The 23,666-nt window shown below is 43.9% G+C and overlaps 1 protein-coding gene across 1 annotated transcript in view; it reads left to right on the forward strand.

Moving 5' to 3' along the window:
- fam172a (family with sequence similarity 172 member A) overlaps window positions 1–23,666 on the forward strand; it is a 156,251-nt gene that overhangs the window by 57,597 nt on the left and 74,988 nt on the right. The window contains exons 7-8 of the mRNA XM_035166498.2: window positions 5,462–5,680; window positions 18,822–18,941. Of these exons, the coding sequence (XP_035022389.1) occupies window positions 5,462–5,680; window positions 18,822–18,941 (339 nt within the window). The remainder of the gene's footprint in view (window positions 1–5,461; window positions 5,681–18,821; window positions 18,942–23,666) is intronic.

A 23,666-nucleotide genomic window follows, 5' to 3' on the forward strand; every position in this document is an offset into this window, starting at 1 on the left:
CATCCCTTCAGCTCCCACAGAACCATAGCTGCGTGCTCGGTGGGTATGGGGGGGTCTCAGACTGGTGCTGTGTTAAAATGAGAAAGGGGGCACCGTGACTTAATCTGACAGTACTGTGCGATCTGTGTGGTATGTCAGCCTCGGGGAGAAAGGGAGCAGGGAGGGGAAAAAAAGAGGGAGAGAGAGAGAAGAGAGGGGGATCGGATGGATAAAGGGGCCCTGCATGCAAAAAAAAAAGAAAAAGGCTCACGTAGAGACTGAGACAGACAAGGTCACACAGAGCAGGGTGGCCCTGACAGAGAGGGAGAGCGAGTGTGAACTTGTTATTACTGTATTTACCTTCCCTCTCGCTCCGTCATACCTCTTTATTGTCATGTCTGTCTTCCTGTAAACAGCCACTTAGCAACTTCAATTGTGAGCAAAGTGTGACGCTTAAATTTCCATCTTGGCCTTTTTCAATGGTGTAGCCATTGAGCTTCATTCAAATCTCAAACCCAACTGTAGCCTGCAGACATCCCTCCCTTCCTCCTCCTCCTCATTGGGTATGCTATGCTGGGTGACCCTTTCCTCCTTGTCACTCAAGCCTGAGTAGCGAATCAGGAACCGCGTATCGCCGAAACTAGGAAGTGGAGCGAGGGCTGTGGAGAAAAGGGCGCCGCCACTTGCCCCGATCGCAGCTGCCCCCCGACAGAAAAGGAATAAAGTAAGCTGCCCATGAGCCAATTTCAGTGGACACCTATAGACTCTTGATGATGTAAGATGCATGTGCACGGACAGAAAAATGCATTAAGGTACAAGTGTAATGTGGAGGAGGGCATTTATATGCTTCTATTCAGCAGACGGACACACATACAACCTCAAATTCATGCGACCATACCATCCACTTTCCTCACTGCATGCACCCGTGACCGCTATCAGCCATGCTTTGTACCTGTCAAGTGCTGTCCTTTTCCCTGTGCCCAAAGCCCTGCTCACTACATGAGAGCTCTCACATCAAAGCTTCGCTGAGCTCCACACGCACAGATGAAACACCCTCTCACTCCGGCTGCCTCTCTCCCTGCTCCCGCACATTAGACACATTTCATTTCATTACAACGCCACTGGAAAAATAGAGGCGCTGCTGTCTTAAAGGGACATCTTATTTACTCTCCCTCGCACTCATGCAGCCACTCGCACGCAGACGCACACAAACACAAATACACACTGTCCACTTTCTTTTTAAATTATGCTGGAAGGGGAAATAATGATCTATTACCATCAAAGTTCTCGTGGACAAATGGCGTCTAATTTGACCATAAAGAGGGCACAACAGTGTCATCAAAGAGTATTGACATTGTTGTTAAGACACCACAGTATGGTCTGGTTTTATAATAATAAACATCAATGCATAATATCTTAATATTTAAATTACAGATTACATATTACGTATTATATATTTTTTCCCATGCAGAAACCGAGGAGCTTCACAAACCTGAATGTCAGAGGAAGGGTTTGATCACGATGATGAGACAAGCCCTGGTCTCCGTAGCAGCGGCAGCCTTTGTTGTGCTATCTGGTGCAGGACAGGCCGACAAAGGAGCGCTAAGGAGCGTCCAGAGCGGGGTGACGGGGGTCGGGGTGCCCCCCCCTCACAGGGGTCGGGGCGACCCTCTTGACCGCTGGCCCCAGGGCAGGGACTCAGTGTGGTGGTGGCACAGGGGCACCCACAGGGCATGGGAAGAGACTTAGCCTGCATACTGCAGCGGGGAAGACAAGACGGGCCCAACACCAGAGGACCATGTGTGTCTGCTTTTATTCCAGACACAGTGTGTGTGTGTATAGGACAAAGGCAAAGTGACCCGGTGTTAGCGATGTGTGTGAGAGAGATTTAGCAGTATAAAAAGCAGCGTGACCCAAGGTTTGCTGTGTGCATTTGTGTAAGATTCACACTTTGACAGCACATCACAACACAAAGATCAGATTTAGCAGGTGTACCCAGTCTGTGTGTGTGTGTGTGTGTGTGTGTGTGTGTGTGTGTGGGAGAGACTTAAAAGTTTGCTGGAAACACAAAGACCAAATGACCGAACTTTGAGGGTCTATGGCTGAGAGATTTAGCCGTCACAGATGAGCTCTGTGGGAGAAGTTGGTTCTGTGGGATTCTGGGAAAGCATTAACATTGTGCCGTTTGGTTTTTGTCTAAAACATTTGTCATTGTGTGCATGTAGATCGGCTTTGTTTATGCAATATCCAAAGCACAGTAGCAAGTTGCAATAAGTTAAATATTTTATAAGAAAAAATAGAAAAGAAAATTATTCAATTTACAGTTAAATTGTTTATAAAAATGTAAAGGGACATTTTCCCAGTCTCTGTGTTGTGCCCGGTCGACCATCACCAGCCTCATTGTTATATGTTTGGTTGACGGAGTGAAGAATAAGAGGAGGAAGTGACTGTGTTGTCACGACACCGACACAGAGCTCTCAGTGTTCGAGTAAATGATTGCTTCCGACGTCGAGGCGAAGTCAACGGCCCTGTTCCTCCAGACTAAATACACCAATGTCCTTCTGGGTGACTGGACAGCTGAAAGGGTTAGCACTGTTAGCTCGGTTAGGTGTGTTGGCCTCTCTGAAGGAAAGGCCGTGGGCTACAGGCCACTCAAGGTTAGCATGAGGACACTAAAGGCCAGGAGCCGGGGCCCTTGAGGTTAGCATTAGTATGTTTCAGGCCATGAAGGGTTATTGACCAGCGATGCCGAAACAGGGTTGTAGGCCACTTAGGGTTAGCATCCGAACACGTAGAACGGTGTTAACTTTTGGCCTCGAGAGTCCGGATTAGGGGAAAGGAGCAACGCTCACAAAGAGGTGATGGTGTCGAAGTAGGAGTCTTTTCATGTTTTTCCTCTCGTTTCATTTAGTAAATGTTTACAATGCAGTGGACTTTTCCTTCTGTAATTTTTTTACATCTTTTTATTATTTCAAAGTTTTAATTGAATATTATATTGATATTTTTAATTGGTTTTTATTTCTTTTATAATGTTGCCACAGGCTGAACTGGTCTTGTCAGTTGTTTTATCAGGCTGCCACCAGTGGGCAGTGGCACAAAGCTGGTGTGGATCTGGTTAGACTACGTCTCTCTGTGGCTCCTTCCACGTTTTATCCATCTGTCTTATCATTTTACAATCTATCTATAATCTCTCTTCTCTGTTTTTCACTCTTTCTCCCCTTTTCTGTCTCCCTCTCTTCCTCTCCCTCCTCTGATCTCTCCTTCCATTTCTTTCTCATCCGGCAACCCATCTGTCTGATTGTGCGTTTGTGGGTCTGAACTTCTGTTTTTGCAGGCAAATGTCTCTGTGATGTCTAAAGGCTGAATTACGTCTCTCTAACAGATCTTCAGCCAATAGCTCTAACTTCACTTTTTTGATGTGCACACACACACACACACACACACACACACACACACACACACACACACACACACACACACACACACACACACACACACACACACACACAAACTAATACAAATCCATGTCTGCAAAAACATAATGTGCTGAGAAATTGTTGACATACTATTACATGGACATGCAATTCTTAAATCACTCGCCAAATATGAATTACAATTGCCGTAAATTTTAATTTATTTAATTGTCAATTAATTTTGAATACACATACTTTAAATGTTGTGATAATCAGTGCATTCATGTTCAATTTTCTCCTCATTTATATTAGTTTTCTCAGGTTTATAATTTCTATATAATAAATAAGCAAATGTATCCAGCAAGGAAAGTGTAGCCATGTCTGAATTTCAGAAGCGAGTGAGAATCCGACTAATTTTATAATCTGAACAAGTGTGAAAGTGTCATTTTGCTCTTGTCAACACACGGCAGGTGCTAAGGGAAGGGGTGTATGGCAGGTTTGATGTCGTCGGGCACAGGAGGGACACACACACACACACACACGTACGCACACAAGACAAGCACATTGTGTTAACACTTATTAAGGAAGAGGAGACGTGCTGCCTTGAGAGGACAGCGTGAGTGATGGCGATTTGCAGTGGGAGCTGAGCTATGCTGCCTCAGTTAACTCCCTCTTACGTCTCCTAAAGGTCTTTTTGTCAGCGCTGATATCTTTCACCTCTCCTTAGTGTGTGTGTCTTCTGCGTGATGTGTGCGTGTGTGTGTGTGCTTGCACAGGCATGCACACATGAGCTTGGGTGGTTGTGTGGGAAAAGCTCGACTTAAAGTGGAACAGGAATCCGTCCGTTTCCTGCTTTAGTTTCAGAGTGCTTGGGACAATAAACGCAGTTAATTAAAATGGCTTCAAAGTTGAAGAAGTCACTGAAGGCTACAAAAAACTTCCCTTTTCTCCACAACACACTTCCCTTCTGTCATTCTTATTATAACCACCTGGGTTTCTATTCTCTCACATTTTCCCTCTTCATAAATCATCCTTTCATTTTTGGTATTTTGAAGTAGTGCACATATTATTATTATTATTTATACAAATTTTGTTTTCATGTGAAAACTTTCTCAGCATTTTTTAAATACATGTTAGACTTTTTATCTTTAATTCTGTCTGTGGAAGTTTCACACAGATACATATGCAGTTGCGGCCAACTCTTCTGTTGAGCGATGGTAGGATCGATCGGGTTTGATCTTAAGTGACAATTGGCCTTTGGAGTCACTAAATGCTACTCACCGACTGAAACCACTGCCGCTGAATTCCAATCCCCGGTTACTTCTCAGGCTTGTCCCTGCAGTGACACTCTCTCCTCCGTCTCTGTCTCTGCCCTTTCTATCAGGCAGGATTTGCATCTCCTCCCCAGTCATCTCACAATCGTCCTTAAGTGTTGTTACGGTTTTATTTGCTCACAGTTATCCCCCTTCTTCTTTAACACCATGGGCCACTATCAGACTGAGCACGTTTTGGAGCTTCAAGGTAGATTAACCTGTGGTGTTATATTGACTTTTCCTAGTAGGTTTGACAAAGTTTATATAAGCTTTTTCTCCAAGTAAAAAAATATTAAGAACAATTCACTAAAAATATAGAAACACTTTTATGAAACATTTACATTTTAGGGTTATTTTCAAAAGGAACAAAAAATCACAGCATTTCTGGCATTAAAAAGTAGAAAAAATGAATAATCTCCCTTTGTGTAAAGTTTTTACAAATCGTTCTCTCACACAGATACACACACACACACACACACACACAGACACACACACCTCTAATTGTCTCTTCTCTGACATTTTGATACCTTTTTTTTAAAGCACTATTCAAAGTTCTATACAAATACAGTGTGCTATATATATATATATATATATATATATATATATATATATATATATATAGTCAATAGAAATTACATTGTCATTAGAAATTAATGAATATATAAAAAAATATTAGGGTATACAAGGTGGGTCTAGTATGTGATATACAGGAGTTTACGTCTCTCATACACATTTGTTTTTGTTCATCTGTTTTAGGACGGCTATGGTGTGATGGTGCTCAACCCCAACGAGAACTACCTGGAGGTGGAGAAGCCAGCCAGGTCCAACCCCCTGCCCTCTGCCTCCGAACACTCAGACGAACCTGCCGAAAAGAAGGAACGTAAAGACGATAAAGAGGGCAAAAAGAAGAGAGAATTCTACGAGAAGTACCGCAACCCGCAGAAGGAGACAGAGACCGAATGGATCCCTGTACGAGTAAGTCGGAGCGTGAAGGGAGGGAGGAAGGGATGGAGAGATGGGGAAGAGGCAGAAAAGGCGAGCAGAGAGAGAGGGATAGATGTTCATCAAAAACAGACATGACGGGGTGGGCGGACAGAGTGACAGTTTAGGGTCAAGGGAGGTAGGAGTAGAGACTTAGGTGAGAAAAGAGGAGGGAGGGATTTGGGCAAGTTTGGAAGAGACAAAAGAGAGAAGAAGGTGCAGGGAGGAGGAGGAGGAGGAGGAGAAGGGTGGGATGTAGCCATAGCCGAGGAAGCGAGAGAAGGAAATGTTGGGCAACAAGGGATGAAGGGAGGATGGGAGGCTGAGGGAGAAAGAGGGGCTCTTGTGTGGTCAGCCTGTGTGTGAAGAGGTTGGCCGTGCTCCAGTCGCCTCTTAGTGAGCAAGTGTTAACCACATGGCTTCCTCCCTCTCTCCCTCTTCCTCTCCTTCTCTCTCTCTCGCTCTTTTCTCTCTCAGACGGTGGGCTGGTCAGTGCAGCTCTGGTCCTTCACTCTTGTTGACCGCTGGGATTATTATCTCGCTAACGCACACTGTGCAAACACACTGCAAAATTCTTATCATGCAACACTGCCTGTACACCCCCTAATCGTACACCCCCCACACACACACTCACACACTCGCACCTAGAGGCACCTACGCAGCCAGTTTACCTTGTGGTCAAACACAGGAAGCAACCTTTTGCATAAAAACAAATATGATGAGGAATTAAAACAATGTCGTCCTCTTCATTGACGTCTTTCACCCCTGCCAAGAAAATTCATTATTTACTGCTCCAATAGGGTCCAGCATTTTTATCTTAAAAGCTTTAATTCAGTAAGAGCTTAAAATATATAAAAAAAACATAATGATCTACACCTTTCTCTAATGCAGGGTGTCATAGAAAAGTGTCCTCATTGATTAACTGTGTCATACTGACAGTAGCATCACAGTAATGCTGCATGTGTGTGTGTGACCCAGGTTTTAATAATATTGTGGGGACTTAAAATCTGTTGACACAGTCACTTTTAGGTGACTCAGAGAAAGCCACCGTAACATAAATCATTAGATTTTAAGGTGAAGGCTCGTTATAAGGTTTGGATAAGGGTTAGGGTTAAGCAAGTATTAGTTCTGGTTAAGGTTAGAGTAAGTCTGCAGGAAATTAAGTTCAGTCAAAGTAATGTCAGTGCACGTGAGTGTACGTCAGTGTCTGGTGTCTGACAGGAGTCAGTGCTGCTGTGGGACTAACAGTGGGTGTGTGAGCTGTCAACACAGGGTGTTTCTCTCAGCCCTCCCCTGGCTGTACATGTGCGCTGTTCCTCCGTCATTCAGCTGATGAACTCGATTCACACTCTCTGACAGGAAGGCCTACTGGTAAACAGCGCATCTACATTTTACATGAGCAAATTTAAGAATTTAAAACGTAAGGCTTATTGCATTTGAGTTTGCTAAATAATGATTATGCGTCCCTTTTGTGTGTGTGTATGTGTGAGTGTGTGTGTTCCTGTACTTATACCATTTTAAGCATAGACCCTGTAACGTGAGGACATTTTGAGCGATCCTTACTTTTTCAATTGGCTGTTTGAGGGTTTCGAGGTTTTAGGGTTATAATTAGGTTAAGGTTAGGGTGAGGGTTAGGCATTTAGTCTGGATGGTTAGGGTAAGGGGGTAGGGAATGTATTATGCCAAAGATTGTCCTCACTAAGATAGAAGTACAACCACGTGTGTGTGTGTGAGTGTGTTTATATGAATGCAAAAAAGCCCTCCACATCTGATTCCTATATCACACATTAATTTCTCTTTGTCTCCATATACATACACTTACCAAGCAATTTATAAAGTGCATCTGTTCGCCTACTTATTCATGCAATCATCCAGTCAGCCAATCACATGGCGGCAGTGCAGTGCATAAAATCCTGCTGATGCAGGTCAGATGCTTAACATCATACATAAGAAAAAGATGATCATAGTGACTTTGGTTTTCATAAAACTACTGATCTCCTGATATTTGAACAGTCTTTGGTGTTCACTCAGAATGGTGTAAAAAAAAAAAAGAAACATCCAGTGAGCAGGTCTGTGGAGAGAGACTCTGTGATGACGAGAGAGGTTAGATTGGCTGGAGCACAAAGAAAATCCACAATAACTCAAATAACTGCTCTATACAACTGTGCCACGGCTCATCTAGCACTGCTGCTCACCATGCATATCCTTTCATGGCCACAATGTACCATCTTTAAGTGGCTACTTCCAGTATGATAATGCACAGTTTCACAAAGAACTCAAACTGGTTCCATGAACATGACAACGTTCTTCACTTGTCTCCCCAGTCACCAGATGTGTAGAACACCTCTGGGATGTGGTGAAACGGGAGATTCCTCAGCATCAATGTGAAGCTGACAAATCTGCAGAAACAAAATGTGTGATCCAATCATGTCAACATGGACCTGAATCTTGAATACTGCTCAGTTTAACAATCTCGGGTTTTCACAACTCTTTGTGACGCGTAACTGAGACGAATACTGCACCAGCCTAGTGCCATGTCACTTTTCTCTCTTTTAGAATATATATTTATATATATATACCGGCAGATTAAAATAAGAATGATCCTCATTAACCAGAAAAACAGGGGTCATGTAGAAGGTTTAGATTTTCCGGCCAAATACACTTGTCGTCAGATGCGGGGATTGGGGGACTCGGGATAAAGATTAATGAGTGATCAGGCTGGCTCTGTGTTGGTGCCCTTTGAATTTTGACCTTTGACCCAGAATTCAGAAGGATGTTGGGTGTGTATGACCTCGCCGCGATCATCCACTCCGCCTCCTGCACTGTGTTACTCTCCACCGTTGTGCCTCTGTCCGACCCAGAATAAGCCATCACACACACACACACACGCACACACGCACACACGCACACACGCACAGGCATGCTCATAAACACATATGCAGATATCCAAAGGTGCCCTCACTGAGGGACAAAAGAGTCAAGGAGGTAGAAAAGGAACTAAGGTTTAGACATGCGCCTGTGTGTGTGTGTATGTGTGTGTGTGAGTGTGTGTGTCTTTCTCTTTCACCTCTGTTAGTCGGGGTGGGTGGTGGATCAAATCAAACCTCTTTAGCTGGGCTGTTTTCATCTTTTTTTAACAGCACCCACCCAAGACGTGCGCGCGCACACACACACACACACACACACACGTACCCAAGTCTTTTTATTCACTACACCTCTCACTCTAACTCCCGCTGAGCTGCCGGACCACCTGCACACAGCCATTCAGAAACAAACACACCGAAATATATAGCTCTACTTGTTGTGATATAATAAAATCCAATACAAGAAAAAAACACCTTAAGCTTGAATTGACACCTGTCTTGCTCTGTATTTATACATCTGAGACTCATAAAATTATATTGTACATCTTCTTTTTTTTACTACTTTATTTTCCACAAAGATTCGACACATACACCGACACACACACACAGACACACACACACACACCAGTCCCCTGATAGAGTTGAGTTGATTAATACGCTTCCTTACACACATTAATAAGCTCTTAACTGCTTTTAGGATTCTTACTTTTTAGCCTTGGGTTCATAGTGTGCAACCTCTCAACCTTATCTAATCCCTCTCCTCTAGCTCCAGATCGCACACTGGGCCATTTTAAGGGGGGATGTCGGTTGAGGAAGGAAAGAGAGAACACAAGGAGGAATGGAGGGATAGAACGTCTGATCGAAGGGATGCTGATGAGGATAGTGGAAGGGTTTTGGGGCTGAGGGGGGGGCTACTTTCTTAGCACTTTGCCATATAGAAGTTTGGGAGTTCACTTTACTCTGAATTTTAGCAGTAATCCAGTTAGCTATTTTCTGTCAGCCAAGCGGAGGAATGGCAGGAACAAAAGGCACATTCATGGGCTTAAGAAGCTTCCAAAGAGTTCACCCAAGGCTGGCTGGCTGGGATTAGGCCAGCAGGCCCTGGAAAGAAGAAGGGGGGAAAAAAAGAGCAAGGGGGACAAAAAACAGAGCTTCGCCTTTTTTTTATTTTTTATTTTTTTAAGCACCACTTATTTTTATAAATGACTTGAATACTTTTCTCCCTTATTTAATTTTTTTTTTTAAATGCTTTTCCTTTTAACATCTCACATTGTACTTTTCTCAAATGTGCAGCGAGAGGTGTAGACTGAGAGGCCCTCGCTTCAAGCAGCCGATTGAGGCAGTGCCTTGGTCTTTTTCCTCCCTCTATGTTCAGCTTCAGTGCAACTTCATGAATGAGATGTGCGTATATGAGTGAGAGTGGAGGACATTGAATGCTTTCACAATCGCATCTCGCTGCTTTTCTCTGCAATTACTCATTTGGCACAATCACAACACAATAGAGGAAAATAATATTGGAACTCCTGAAGGCGTTGTTTAATTCTTTTATGGTAAATCATTTTTACCCTTAAGTCTGGTACAGGTTTGAAACGATTACCGGTTTCATGTTATGTCGTTGTAGAATTCCAGACGATTAGTTGTACCGTTTCAATCGTTAATTAGCGTAATTAACGTCATGATTTGGTTGATACTGTCCAGCATTAACCGAAGTTAGCAGAGCTACTCTCAGACATGCTCTGAACTCTGAAATCTCCGGAAGGGGAATGTCCAAATGAGAATCTGTGGACAGGGGGAATCGAACATTGGAAAACACATTTGCTTTCTTTGGCATTATCATGATATTATTTAGCCTTCCTTCTTCAGTGGTAATGTTGCACATTTGATTTGGTGTTATATGATGCAACAGTATTTTAGTTTCTAATAAATGTATTATTTAGCTCATGTTTTTAACCTTTTTAGCATAGTTATTACAACACCACTGTAATACTGATAACCTTGATAATCGTGATACAAAATTATCACACCGTTTCATCTCTAGTCTGGTTAGATATAATGTCAGATCCAGAAAACAAGACACATTTTTTTATATCATCCCTTTAGTTTTTCTGCCTTCATTGCAGATGCAGGACTCCTCTGAGTATCGTACCCTCCAAGTTCCTGGCGTCTAAGAGGCTAAACAGGGGGTCTTGTCGTGTCTCATACTTGTCTGACTTGTGGACTGTACAGGGTGTGTTTCCTAAAGGACTGTGTATCCATTATTAAGCCCCTGCCTCTCCAGGACCCATTATTCCCAGCTGCAGCTGTCCGCAGGGGCAGGCTGAGATCCTTGTCCTTGTCTGTGCTTAGCAGATGACGTCCTCTATCCCCATGTTCTAACTGTACTACAGAACATCCCAAGGATTCACTAATGTACTTGCACACACACACACACACACACACACACACACACACACACACACACACACACACCTACACACACACACACACGCACAGCAAAACCTGATTATAAACATTAAGACATTGACACACAGGCACACACACCGGTAATTGTATTTGACACAGCTCTACAGTGTTTCTCTATGGGACCGGGCTTTTGCTCTTGGTCACCTTCACCCCTTTGCCCCAATCTGTGGCCCACAAGCAATTATACAGACAGGGTTTATTTGACCTTTGGCCTGTGGTCGTGCCAAGAAGGTGAGGCTCAGCATTTCCAAGGACAGGTAGGGACTTGATTAACCTCTGAACTTGGTCAGAGGAGCGGTCAATGACCAGGGCCAGAGGGCAGCTGACCTACATGCTGCAGAGAACAAATTGGCGTGATGCCATCTTTATATTTGGGGTTGAGTGTGCTCGAGAAAAAAAACGATTTGAGTAGTGCACAAGTGTTTCTGTCTCTATGAGCTTAGTTTCCATGTTTAAGGCAACTGTACAAGTACACCAGGCTGTGTGGCATGTTTTTATTTAGCGTACGAATATGAATTTAGTGTATGAGTGAGTGTGTTTGACTTTCCAAAGTTTTAAAGGGCCGTTAGTCAGTTAGATTGTGTGTTTGCTGGTGTGTGCGAGCATTTCTGAATGTCTGTGAATGTGTAGCACACAACTTCGGTGTGTGTGTGGATGCATACCTGTGTGTTTGCGTGTTTGCTCAAGGCAGAACAAGTGTAGCTGGTCTCAGATCCCTGCTCCCAATCTTCTAGTCAGGTCAACCATCAAACACATCCATCCTGCCCTCCCTCGCACCTCCTCCCCTCCTTCTGAGCCCCCTCCCTCCTTCCCTGTCTCTCCCTCTCTCTCTCTCTCTTCTATCACTGCACACAACCCTGCTGTGGATACAGGCTGACCCGAATAAAGACGTAGACACACACACAAACTCACACGCAGACACACACACAGCACCTCAGGGTCATACTGGAACAAACACAGCCTTGTCTGCCTGCCTGCTCTCCTTTGCCTTATGTCAATTAAGGGCTCGCAGTAATTTCACCTGACAATCCGGGCGGCAGCGCGAGGCTAGCCGAGATGTCACAGCGATGACCTTTCTGGCCCGCAGCCGCTCTTTTCTAATAAAGAATCTCACAAACCCACAGCAACTTCCTTTGTACTTTGTTAATGAGTTATTGATTTGAAACAATGCCCCGGCAAATATTGTCAGAGCAGGCTGACCCCGCCAAGGTCATGCTATTTTATTGTGTACAGTCTGAGCACGCTAATCTGCACGTGGGATGACATGTACGCCATTGTTTCTCTCTCTCTTGCTCTCTCTCTTTCTTTCTCTCTCTCTTTCTTGCTCTCTCTTTCTCTCCCTCTCTCTCTCTCACTCTGTCTCTGTCCTCATACTGTACATCCCCTCACTGTGCACTTGAATAACACACCTCCACATAGATTTCTCTCACACTCACGCGCTTGTGCAGTCGCCCCCCCCCTCCCACTTCTGTTAGTCTTACACACGTTTTTCACCTCATTCTCCCTTTTCTCCATCTCTTTCTCACATCATTATATTCCCAGCTCTCCATAGTACCTGCTAATTACCCACAATGCCACAGTCATTATTTTCCCATCTCTGCCGCTAATTTGCTCCATAGCTGCCTTTTCCCCCCACTCTCGCAGACCCATCAGCTCGCAGACAGCTTCTTGCTAACTTCAGCTCTCTGTCTGTCTGCCTCAAAAGCCAGAGAAGAAAGAAAGAAAGAAAGAAAGACGAGAAGGGAAGGAAGTAAAAAAAAAAAAAGGAAAAGAGATTGCGAAGGAGTTCACATCCCAGACATTGATTAGAACGCAATTGCAAACAGGTGTCACCGCGGTCCACTTTTTAATTGTGTGCACAGAGACGTGCGCGATCACGCACACACAAACAGGGACTAACTCGCTCTAATAATCTCTTTGCTAACATGTAATTACGAACATTGCTTATTTAATATTTAATCATTAGGCCAAATGAAAACAACCCTGCCCTGTGCTGACCAGGATATATTAAAGTGTATAATGACTGGATGTGGGTTTACCCAGTGGCTTGAGAGCAGGAGGGGACTGAGAGATTGAAATCGGTCAGACAGAGTTTATAGGAGTCTGGGTATTCTTGTTGTGACTTATTGAAGGAGAGCTCCTCTGTAATTTGAGTCATTTGTTTCTGCCTCTTCCTTTGCAGGAAGGAACCCTGAAATTATATATTTTGTGTGTGCTGTGTGATTCTGTTGACTCTACGTCAACTGACACCTTAAGATACTTATCGACATTTTTGGGAGATTGGAACCAGTGCACCCGGGTAAAAGAGCCCAAATCCAATAAAGTTGTTTAGGCATCCCGTGACACTGTCCTGACACTTCTGGCTCCAGCTGAAAGCTTCCTGAGCGTAAAAAGTAGAATGGCCCTTATCCACCAGATTCCGTCCGGTCCACACTTCTCACCGTCTCCTAGACTAGAAGTCCCAGCTCCCTCAGAAGTTTTCTGAAGTTGTGTGTTTTTTGGACGACCGGGAAGGAGGAGCAGAAGGGAGGAGCAGGGAGGTCTGAAGCGGTTGTTTGTCAGAGTGTGTTGATGTTGTTAGATTCATTGTTTCCTGTGTTGGTCAGACGCTGGGTTTGTGTTGGCGTTGGGGCTGTTATTCTGGCTGCAGCACACTCCTCTCATCCGCTCTCCTCTTTCTGCTTCTCATTACAATGAATAAACACAGGGCAAGTATTGGACAGGACAACTTTTGAAGAAACAGGAGTGTGTGTGTGTGTGTGTGTGTGTGTGTGTGTGTCTGTGCGTGTGTGTGTGCATGTGAGTTATAGTCTGTGTGCATTCAGACCTGGAGCATGCCTCTTTGTGTGTGTGTTCAAGGGTGCAGGCAATTATGTGTGGCATTGGAACAGAGCGTGAGCTGTTATTGTGTAAGTAGTGGAAAGAGCTAAATTGAACAAATTTTTTGAAAGTAGACAATTGGAAGGAAAACACATTCAACAGTTGGAACCACTTATGGACTGAAAGTGGGATAGGTAATTCTTCACAAAGTTGCGTGCAGGTTGTGTAGCAGTTTTAATGGTGACATCAGTTTTTAACACATAATCAGCGTTCAGCAGAAACCTGCCTAAAGCTGGGATGTTGGTTCGTTTACTCACTGTAGCCTTTTGTATTGTGGAAAAATGGATATATACAGTATATCGCTCAAAGCTGTGTTTGGCAGAATCCTCACTGTACTGACTGAGCTGTCCAATCGCTGAGCATATATCACTTTAAGCGCAAGCTGTGTGATGAAGGTACTTACACAAGATTGCACTACAGGGAGCTGTCTGCACTAGAGGTCGTGATGACTGACAATAAATGCAGTTCGGTTTGCATGCATGCAGGTGTGTGTGTGTGTGTGTGTGTGTGTGTGTGTGTGTGTGTGTGTGTGTGTGTGTGTGTGTGTGTGTGTGTGTGTGTGTGTGTGTGTGTGTGTGTGTGTGTGTGTGTGTGTGTGTGTGTGTGATTAGCTACCTTTGGGGACTAATTTCCGACTAGAGACCTCTAAATCAGCTTGTCCAAACGGGGACTAAAGTCATGTACCTGTTTGTGAAAAAGATAATTTTGGGGTCATTGGTTAAAGAGGCTGTTTGTAAGTTTTCTCTGCTGCCAACTGTGGTTTCTCCCTGGCAGCAGGTGGTGATTATACTAAACCCTCTTTGTAGCGCTTCTTCTTCAGGGCAGGCTTGACACCACGGTAACTCACTCTCAGAAAGGGACTATACTACAGTATGTATCTCTTCTATTGAAAAGAGCCAATCCAAGCTGACTTTGGGCGAGGACACCCAGTGCATCACAGTGCTCATATAGAGGGAAACACCCATTCAATCTCACATTTACAACCACGAACAATTTTGTGTCTCCAATTAACCTAAGCTGCAAGTTCCTGGACTGTGGGACAAAGCCAAAGGACCTTGCAGAAACGAGGATCAGGTTTAAACCAAGAACCTCGCTGTTGTAAGGGGACAGTGCCAACAACTGCACCATCTTGCCACCCCGGTAGAGTTTCAGTAGAGGCAAATAGAAGCAACACAAAGGTTACCGTTACTGAATGCTGTTGCTTTCCACTGCTGGAGACAGTCCTTGGCGAGTACAGGAAGGAAGTTTGGTGCTAAACTAAACTTAACTGCTGTTAGTGCTGATGTAGTAGCAAAGCTTACAAGCACCTTTAAGGTAAGGGTTATGTTAAGGTCAGGATTTGGCAAGTAGGGGTTATCATTTTGGTGAATTTAAAGCTATGTAATGTCCTAAAAGTGTTTGTGTGCATTTGTGTGTGTGTGTGTGTGTGTGTGTGTGTGTGTGTGTGTGTGTGTGTGTGTGTGTGTGTGTGTGTGTGTGTGTGTGTGTGTGTGCGCTGCGCTGCGTCCACGTGCGGGTTGTAAATTGCAACTCAACAGCTGAACCTGTCAGACTCCTCTCCTCTGCTCGACTCACGGAGATAGGCTGTATACCCACCATAATGTGTACGGCTCTCTCTAACTCTCTCTCTCTTCCACTTTCCCTCTGTCTATCTGTGCATCTCCCCTCTCTGCTCCTTCGTCTCTGGCTCTCCCACCATTTTTATTTCTTTTTGATAATAGTTAGCTGTCAGCATCTGGAGACTGTCTGGTCCTGAGACTGTCTCGGGAGCAGATTTGTGTTTTATATTCTCTGCGGGGACAGTATGGATCCCTATGTATGTAAACACACACAAACAGTGCACTCCCTCAAGTGTCCCTTGACAGTCATGGCTGAAGGATGTTGGCAACAGGTGTGCAGTTGGGATGCAACTCTGACAGTGCTGGCAGATGCACTCACAGCACACACACACACACACTCACAGCACACAAACACACATGCACACACTCTAATACACACAAACAAACCGGGGGCGACTGTGAAAAAATAAATAAATAAGCTAAGATACTGTGTGAGAGCCGGTGACAGGAAGCCGGTCTCGCAGGGCAGTGTGTTCCACTGCAGCTAATTAACCCCAGGAAATAATTGCTACAATATGCAAATGCTGTTTAGATAATTCACTACACTGCCATGCCAGGTAGTCAGTCACTCTGTCGCCTGCCGCTGAGGGTGCAGGCAAAGATAGTGTGTTGTTGTTGTGTGTATATTTGTGTGTGAGGTTGGGTGATGGAGTCAGGAGCACGGGGAGGAACCTGTTTGCCACCATCACGACATCAAGCACGCAATATGTTTTTGAAAATTAGGAGTGTTATTCACAGTATAACAATAAATACCCTCCTCTTGTTTCTACTTTGACTGAAAAATCCTAGTTTTTCAGGTGTTATTCGTTGTCACATTTTTACCTCAGCCATGGAGGGTATGTTTTTGTCAATGTTTAATTCTTTAGTTAGCAGGATTACACAAAATCTAACCGACAGATTACCATGAAACTTGATTGAAGGATGCGTTATGGGTCAGGGAAGAACCCAGAACATTCTTTTTCACATTTTCACTGTTTTCCCAGCGAATACTTGATGAACATAAAAATACATTTAGGACACTGATATCTATGAGTTTGTGTGAGTTGGTGCAGCTGTATTGAATTCAAGGGGACTGTCGGGCCTTGGCGAAGGTATGAGCTCTATTGAGTGCCTTTTTAGTTTGAATGTCTGTTTTTATATTGCAAAAACCGGACAGATTACCATGAAAATACTGTAGCTGGAAGGATGTGGTGTGTGTTAGGAAAGAACCCACTAGAATTTGATGAAGATTCATATCAGGGTGTGGATCCATTTGTTTTTTCACTTTCTTGAGCATTGCAAGATTTTTCAACATTTTCATTGATTTCCCAGGGAATAATTCATGGATCATGATGAAAAAATCGGACACATTTAGGGAACCTTTATCTATGAGATCAATGTTATAAAATCTGGAGAGAGTGAATTTTTGTGGTTTCACAAGGGCACTGTTGTGCCTTAGTGGAGGTATGTGTTGAGTCCCATTGTAGCTTCTATAACAATTTTGGAAGTAACTGATATGAAATACATACACATGTGCACACGTGCATAAAGGTGCTACGCCCTGTACGGTAGTCATGTCTCCATTGTCACTAAAGCGTGGGTGGAAAAGTGGACAAAAACTGGAGACGTGGGGGAGAAGAACAGGTGGAATTGGTAGAGGAGAAGTTGAAGGTATAGAAGAGAAGGAGTGAGGAAGGGAGGGAGGGAGGAAGGCTAATGAAATGGGCTTCGCAGATGAAGGGTGACATGGCGGAGGAGAGAGGAGGGAGACTTCAAAGCACTTTGATGCCACAGCCTTTCAGACAGACAACTCTGCTTCAGCAGCCAGCCGCTCCGATAACACAAACACACACACACACACACACACACACACACACACACACACACACACACACCTATATACACAAGCACACGCACAGCCGTGGTGGCAGAAGGGCAGGGCAGAGCAGAGTTGCCTGCTCTTGCATCACGCTCTGTGAATGGAAGTAGGTTCTGACACTCCAACCCCCACATGCTAATCTGGCAGTAAACACAAACACTCTGACAGGTTAATTTACCTCTAGACAAACACTGCAACAAAAACACACATCAGCACATCATCAAACAGCACAAGCACACACACACACACAATGCACACAAACTTGTACACACAGAAAAAGTCTCATCAAATCACAAGCTGTCTTATACTTTCTTGTAAAAGTAAAGACCATATTTTGGGTTTCGTCGATGTGTTGTAAACTTTTCCTCTCGGTGTGTATCCTCATGAGAGCGACTGTTGAAGTCTTTATCTCCCTGTAATAATGTACCGTCTCACTTAGCAAAACACAAACACATTTATGGAAACGAACCTGATTGTCTCTTAAGTTGCTTCCTCTGTCCTTTGCCTCGCATCACTCATTTTTTGTTTTGGCGTCACACAGAAGAGTTTGACACTCAATTGACAGATTAGGTCACGTTCTCTTTAGGCCATGTGTTTGTTTTCTCTGCCGTGTATCCAAACAGTGGATACACGGCAGAGCCATGTGTAGTGCAACTTCTTGTGGGAATGTATCGTTGAATTCTATTGTGAACCAGACACTTTGATAGGAAATCAAAGTCTAAAATCAATGTCACAAGTTCATTAACGGATGCCCTTTTCCCGCCTGTACTTTTACTATTGTTCTCTCCAGCCCTGGATAAGCGCTTGCATCTCTGGTTAATTAAACATGTCTTCTAGCTACGTGTGTGTGTGTGTGTCCTGCACGTGCATGTGTGCAGAAGAGGACAAATGCAGGTTTTTTATTTGTGGATTGTGTGTTAGTGTGTGCAACGCTACGTGCGTGTATGTTATTTGTTCGTATGCATTTGTATATCTTCTCTCTATTGTTTTTTCTTTTGACCTTCCCCTAGCGTCGTCCCATTATGCCTCTACTGGTGTATAGATGGATCATCGATTCAGCAACAGGGTACAAATTAAGATTTAAACGTTACGTCTCCCAGGCTATTGAGTTTTACATTTAGGGCATTTGCAATATGCAAGACTTATTGATCTGCTGAAGTGTGGCTCTTTATAGAAATCACCTCAGGCCACCACCACCACTTTTTTTTGGGTTTCTCTTTTTATACCTCTCTTTTTGGCTGGCCCCGGGGGTGCCAGTTTTGATTCTGCAGCATTAAATTCTTAGAGTCTGACAACTCTATTGATGTTTAAGTCTCATTGGCTGGACACCATAAATGTTTCTTAATTGCGCGGCTTACTTGTCAGAGTTTGTTGACAGAGTTCAAGCTCATAATGTTTGCCTTCAGTCTATTTGGTCATGGATCTAACATGTGTTTGTGTGTGTGTTGCAGGAAAATGGTTCCTCCGAGGAACACGTGCTATACGTGTGGGACAACTTTGTGTCCAAAGCCGCTGCCAAGAATGTCTTCATCATGGCCCACAGCTACGGAGGGCTGTCTTTCGTTGAGCTGGTGAGTGTTGTAGTTTTCCACTTATCCTTCCTACCTCCCACTGACATAAAGACACACTGATACACACAATACGCTCCTGTCAGCACAATCACTCTCACACATGTTCATTCTGGAAAATCTGCATATTCCATCTCTTATGCAGACTCAAATTTGAGTTTACAATGCTACAGAACAAACAGTACATGCATACATGCATGCACGATAGTCGCGTTAAAAAAAACTACATGCTCAAACCCGCACGCACATACATGTAAATACAAACATGCAGAGCAGTATAAGACTGGTCACCTCAGGGAGATGGGCATGTGAAACATCGTGTAACAATTAAAAATAAATAGCATTTGGTTTCTTTGAAAAAGGACTGCTTCTGTAAACAATCTGGCTCATCCTTGTCCTTGGGCAGTATCCACCTCCTCTACTCATCCTCACATCAAGAATACGAGGGAAAGAGGGGCAAAGGAGAACACTGGATAGCTCAATCTAGGGATGGCAGCACAACAACAGTGGTACTGTTAAGGCAGGTCTGCTGTGTAGCATGCAGATCTCGCAGCTTTAGGAACGACAGAGGATAGGTCGAGGGACGGTGGGAGGGAAGCGGATTTAAAAGAATTAATGGTACACAGGGGAGGGGGAAAATAAAAGTTTGTCCAGCCTGTTGGCTTTATAACTGCACCCTTGAGCTAAATGGGCCGACAGTGTGTCAAGTTGTTCTTCAGCAAGCTTCAGTGTTCAGATAGCCAATACTATGATGGTGAGTTATCATGAGTTTGTTTGTACCCTGCTAGGTCAGTACTTACTGTTTGACCTGTCCTCCATACAGTAAAGCAATGAAAACAGTACCACTCTGTTTAGTCCTGAACTGTATATTGACACATATAGTACATAAATAAATTATTATGATGTAAAGATTCAAGCAACTGAGATGTGATGTGGTTGTAGAGTATTTACAGTTAATATATAGGGGGAAGAAATATACGTTGTTTGTGTTTTTTGCAATAGAAAATATAAAGATATAATACTACTAATAATAATGATTTATTATAAGAAATGACAACATATTTTGGGCTCATATTTCTGTGTGTGTCGTAATTAAACAAATTCAGCAGATAAGTGTATAAAATAAGTATATGCATAAGTAGGCTATATATAAGTATGCGTGTATTTACAGCCAGTCTATAGCCAAGCTTGTTACACTATATTAAGTTCCACTACTTCTCTCTGTAATTTACTTAACAGTGCCTGTGGTTTCTTGATCTGAAGGATTCCCTCCTACATTCTACATTGTTCAGGACACACACTCCATTCTTAGGTAGTGGAGGAGGAGGGAGGCAGCACAATGAGGAAGTGGCTAGGTGGGGATTAAAGGTGGGCACTTGTCCCACCGGTGTTTTCAGGAATATTTTATTTTCTCTCTTCCTCTTTCCTTTCTTTTTTTTTTTTGTTTAGTATTTTGTAATTTTAATTTAGCTGCTAAATATTCATGCAGTGTTTTGTCCGTGACAGCCTCACAATCTCCTGGGCTTTCTCCCTGTGTGACGAAGAGTAGCTATTCTCTCTATTTGTATCTTTCTGTCTCTCTGTGTTTCCTTCAGTGGCAAGGTGTGTGTGTGTGTGTGTGTGTGTGTGTGTGTGTGTGTGTGTGTGTGTGTGTGTGTGTGTGTGTGTGTGTGTGTGTGTGTGTGTTTAGAGTAGAGGCCTCAACAAGGCTCTAACTGCTCTCTTTTATGTGATATCCCTGTCATGTGAAAGCCCTCTTAAAAACACTCAGACAATATGTGCATATATAGCAGATTCAGTATGGCGACGATAACATCAAAACAGACTTGAAAGACTCCTTGTGTTCACTTCAAGTTACAGTGTGTTCGAATACGCCATTGTCAGGTCTCCCTAGAGGCCATCCCAGCCTCTGTTGTCTATCAGTGTCGAAACTCCTTCACCTCCTCCAACCTGACACCAACACAAACATATACATAGTCACCCTCCCAACTTTTTAAAAACACTATATATTTGCACTATATATTTTTGTTTTGGAGCATTGTTCATATAAAGCCTCTTTTTTTTTATCAAATGCCCTCAAACTTCTCCCCACCTACAGACGTGCACCTCCCATATACATAAGGCAGCCACTATACTCGTCTTAATTGTTAGTGGTCTGTTTTGCTCTCTCCCTCGCACAGAAGCGTGCACACACTCACGCGCGCAAAAAGTGCACACACTAACGGGCACATGCCGTCTACTTAATTGAGGAGAAAGTGGTCCGGCGGGATGGGATGGGAGGTGTGTGCGCATGGGCAGGCGGGTGGAGAGTGGAGCCTTGCGGGATGAACCGTTTGACACATGAGAAGACCCAGAGAAAACAAGCTGTCTGCGGGTTAATTACTGCTCCCCTTTGCAGTTAATAAATACATTTCTGATCAAGCACATCAAACAGGCCCGCCATTAATTTCTGCTGCTCGCTCCGGAGCATGTTAGCCCCTGTTTGGAGTGCTCAAGTGTTACATTGCAATTTGATTTCTTTTAAAACACTTCACAGTGTGTACGGACTAATTATAGATACATCAAAGAGTGGCTAACTGCCTTTGAATGAGAGAAAGACAGGCTTGTGCTGCAGGGGGAAGGGGAAGGCGCCCCCACCTTTTTTGGTTTTGGCCCTTTTTCCCCTTTTTCCCCATTCTCGAGCTATCGCATGATCCATCCATCCATCTCAGTTCAATGTTTCCCCACTTCTGTCCTTCTCTCTGTCTCTTTCTCAGAGTCTGTTGTCTCCTCTGACATCTGTTTTCATGCTTGGCCAGCCTGTTCCTCCCTGCTCCTCCTCCTCCTCTCTCTGTCTCACTCAGCTGTGGAGTTTTAAAGGAAGATGGCAACCCAGTATACCTATATTTCTTATAGGTGTTAGCCTGTGGACTGTCCTTCTCTCTCTGTCATATAAACAACACACACATAAACTGGCCATGCTCGTTAAAGGTTCCAAGTTCACATTATGCGTTCTTCACCCGAGGGCGAAATCTCACCCGAGAAGGTACCAGCGAGATGAAGGGGCCGAGGCGATGGAGACATACAGACTACGGGCCCTGCCTCCACCTCTCCCTCTGCTCAGCCTGTCTTTTTCATCCTTCTTCGTTGCCAGGAGTGAGGTGGGGGTGAGCGTGGAAGCGGCGGTGGCGGCGGCGGTGGTGGTGATGTTGAGGAAGGGTTGTCTAACCTGCACTAACCTTCCCGCTCACGGAGTGAAAAAGGAGCTCTCTTATTGGATAGGACAAGGGGCAGCATTATATAAGGTCTTATGTAAGAATGCATCTGTCTCCCAGTACACAAATGTGTGGGTGCCAACCAGACAACCAGCCGGCCGCCACAACAGCCCTTCAAACACACGAGTACAGATTTTAAGTGTCCGCTACAAACAGGCCATATACATACAGTGCATGCCTGCAAAGTATCTGCCTGCACACTTTCTGGATAGCGCCATCTGTTTCAATCTATAATGAATATGGCTTGTTTTCTCTCTGCCGTCCTTGGTTTCATGCGTTTGTGTGTGTGTGTGTGTGTGTGTGTGTGTGTGTGTGTGTGTGTGTGTGTGTGTGTGTGTGTGTGTGTGTGTGTGTGTGTGTGTGTGTGTGTGTGTGTGTGTGTGTGTGTAAGTTGTGGTTAAGTGTCAGATGTGGGAAGAGATGCTCGAGGTGAGACAGACAGATATGGAGGTTTTTCTTCGCTCCTTGTGGACTTCAGCGTTTCACCGGTGTGTGGAGGATGAGAAAGATGAAACACTGCTGGGTGAATCAGACTCAGTCGGAGGAGAAGTTTGTTTTACTTTGCTCAGAGTTTAAAAAGTGGCTGAATTTCCGGGACCATGATATGGTAACCTTAGACTGAATGAGAAGTATTTATGTTTTATGGTATAGGAAGATGCATTTAGAAAAGTAAGTTAGCCTGTGCATTGTTTATGTCTAAGCAGATTCACAAGTTGAAGTAAAGGTACTTTCCATAAATGCTCTTTGCAATTTCTCTGTAAAATAAAACCAGTTTTTAATTATTTGTTTGGTTTGCTGAGCCAGTTTTTAGGTATATGAAGTGAGCCCTTTCACCCCAATTCGCCATCCCAAAATCCACTCGGCTTTACATCCCCCCCATTTCCTTCGTCCCCCTAATTCTCCCTCTCTCAGACGTGGTGACCCTCAGGGCAGCAGCGGTGCCAACTATGCCCTCTGTGCAGGGCTCTGGGTCTGGCAGTGGTCTGCACTGCTCCATGACTGGCATGGCAACAGCGAACTGGACACACGGTGTGTTCAGTGTGTGTGCAAACACTGTTTTCCACTCCACACGGCTTCATTACTGTTCCTGTGTGGCTTTTATATAAGTTTGAGGATTTTCATACATTGCACGTTGGCTGTGTCAGAGGTCTGTTAAGCAACTGACACAATCTTCAGACCCAAGTTCACAACTTTTAAAAATGAAACCTCTGTTATTCAGCTCGATATGTCAAGCATTGCAACAACAAAATAAATGTTGTGCTTTTGCTTTGCAGACAAATTGCTGAAGAGGAAGTGATCAGCAACTGCGCCGCCCGTGAATGTCTGCTTTGGTCTGATATGGTGAAGATAGATACGCTGATGTTACTCTGATATTTATGTCATTTTTCTTCTTATGCATTTAGTTCTAGATATAAAAACAAGGGCATTTTGGTTTGTGTCTTAAGATAAGTGAACTCAGGGTTAAGATTTTTCC

Source organism: Hippoglossus stenolepis, chromosome 9 (assembly GCF_022539355.2).
Source record: "Hippoglossus stenolepis isolate QCI-W04-F060 chromosome 9, HSTE1.2, whole genome shotgun sequence".
Classification (NCBI taxonomy): Eukaryota; Metazoa; Chordata; class Actinopteri; order Pleuronectiformes; family Pleuronectidae; genus Hippoglossus; species Hippoglossus stenolepis.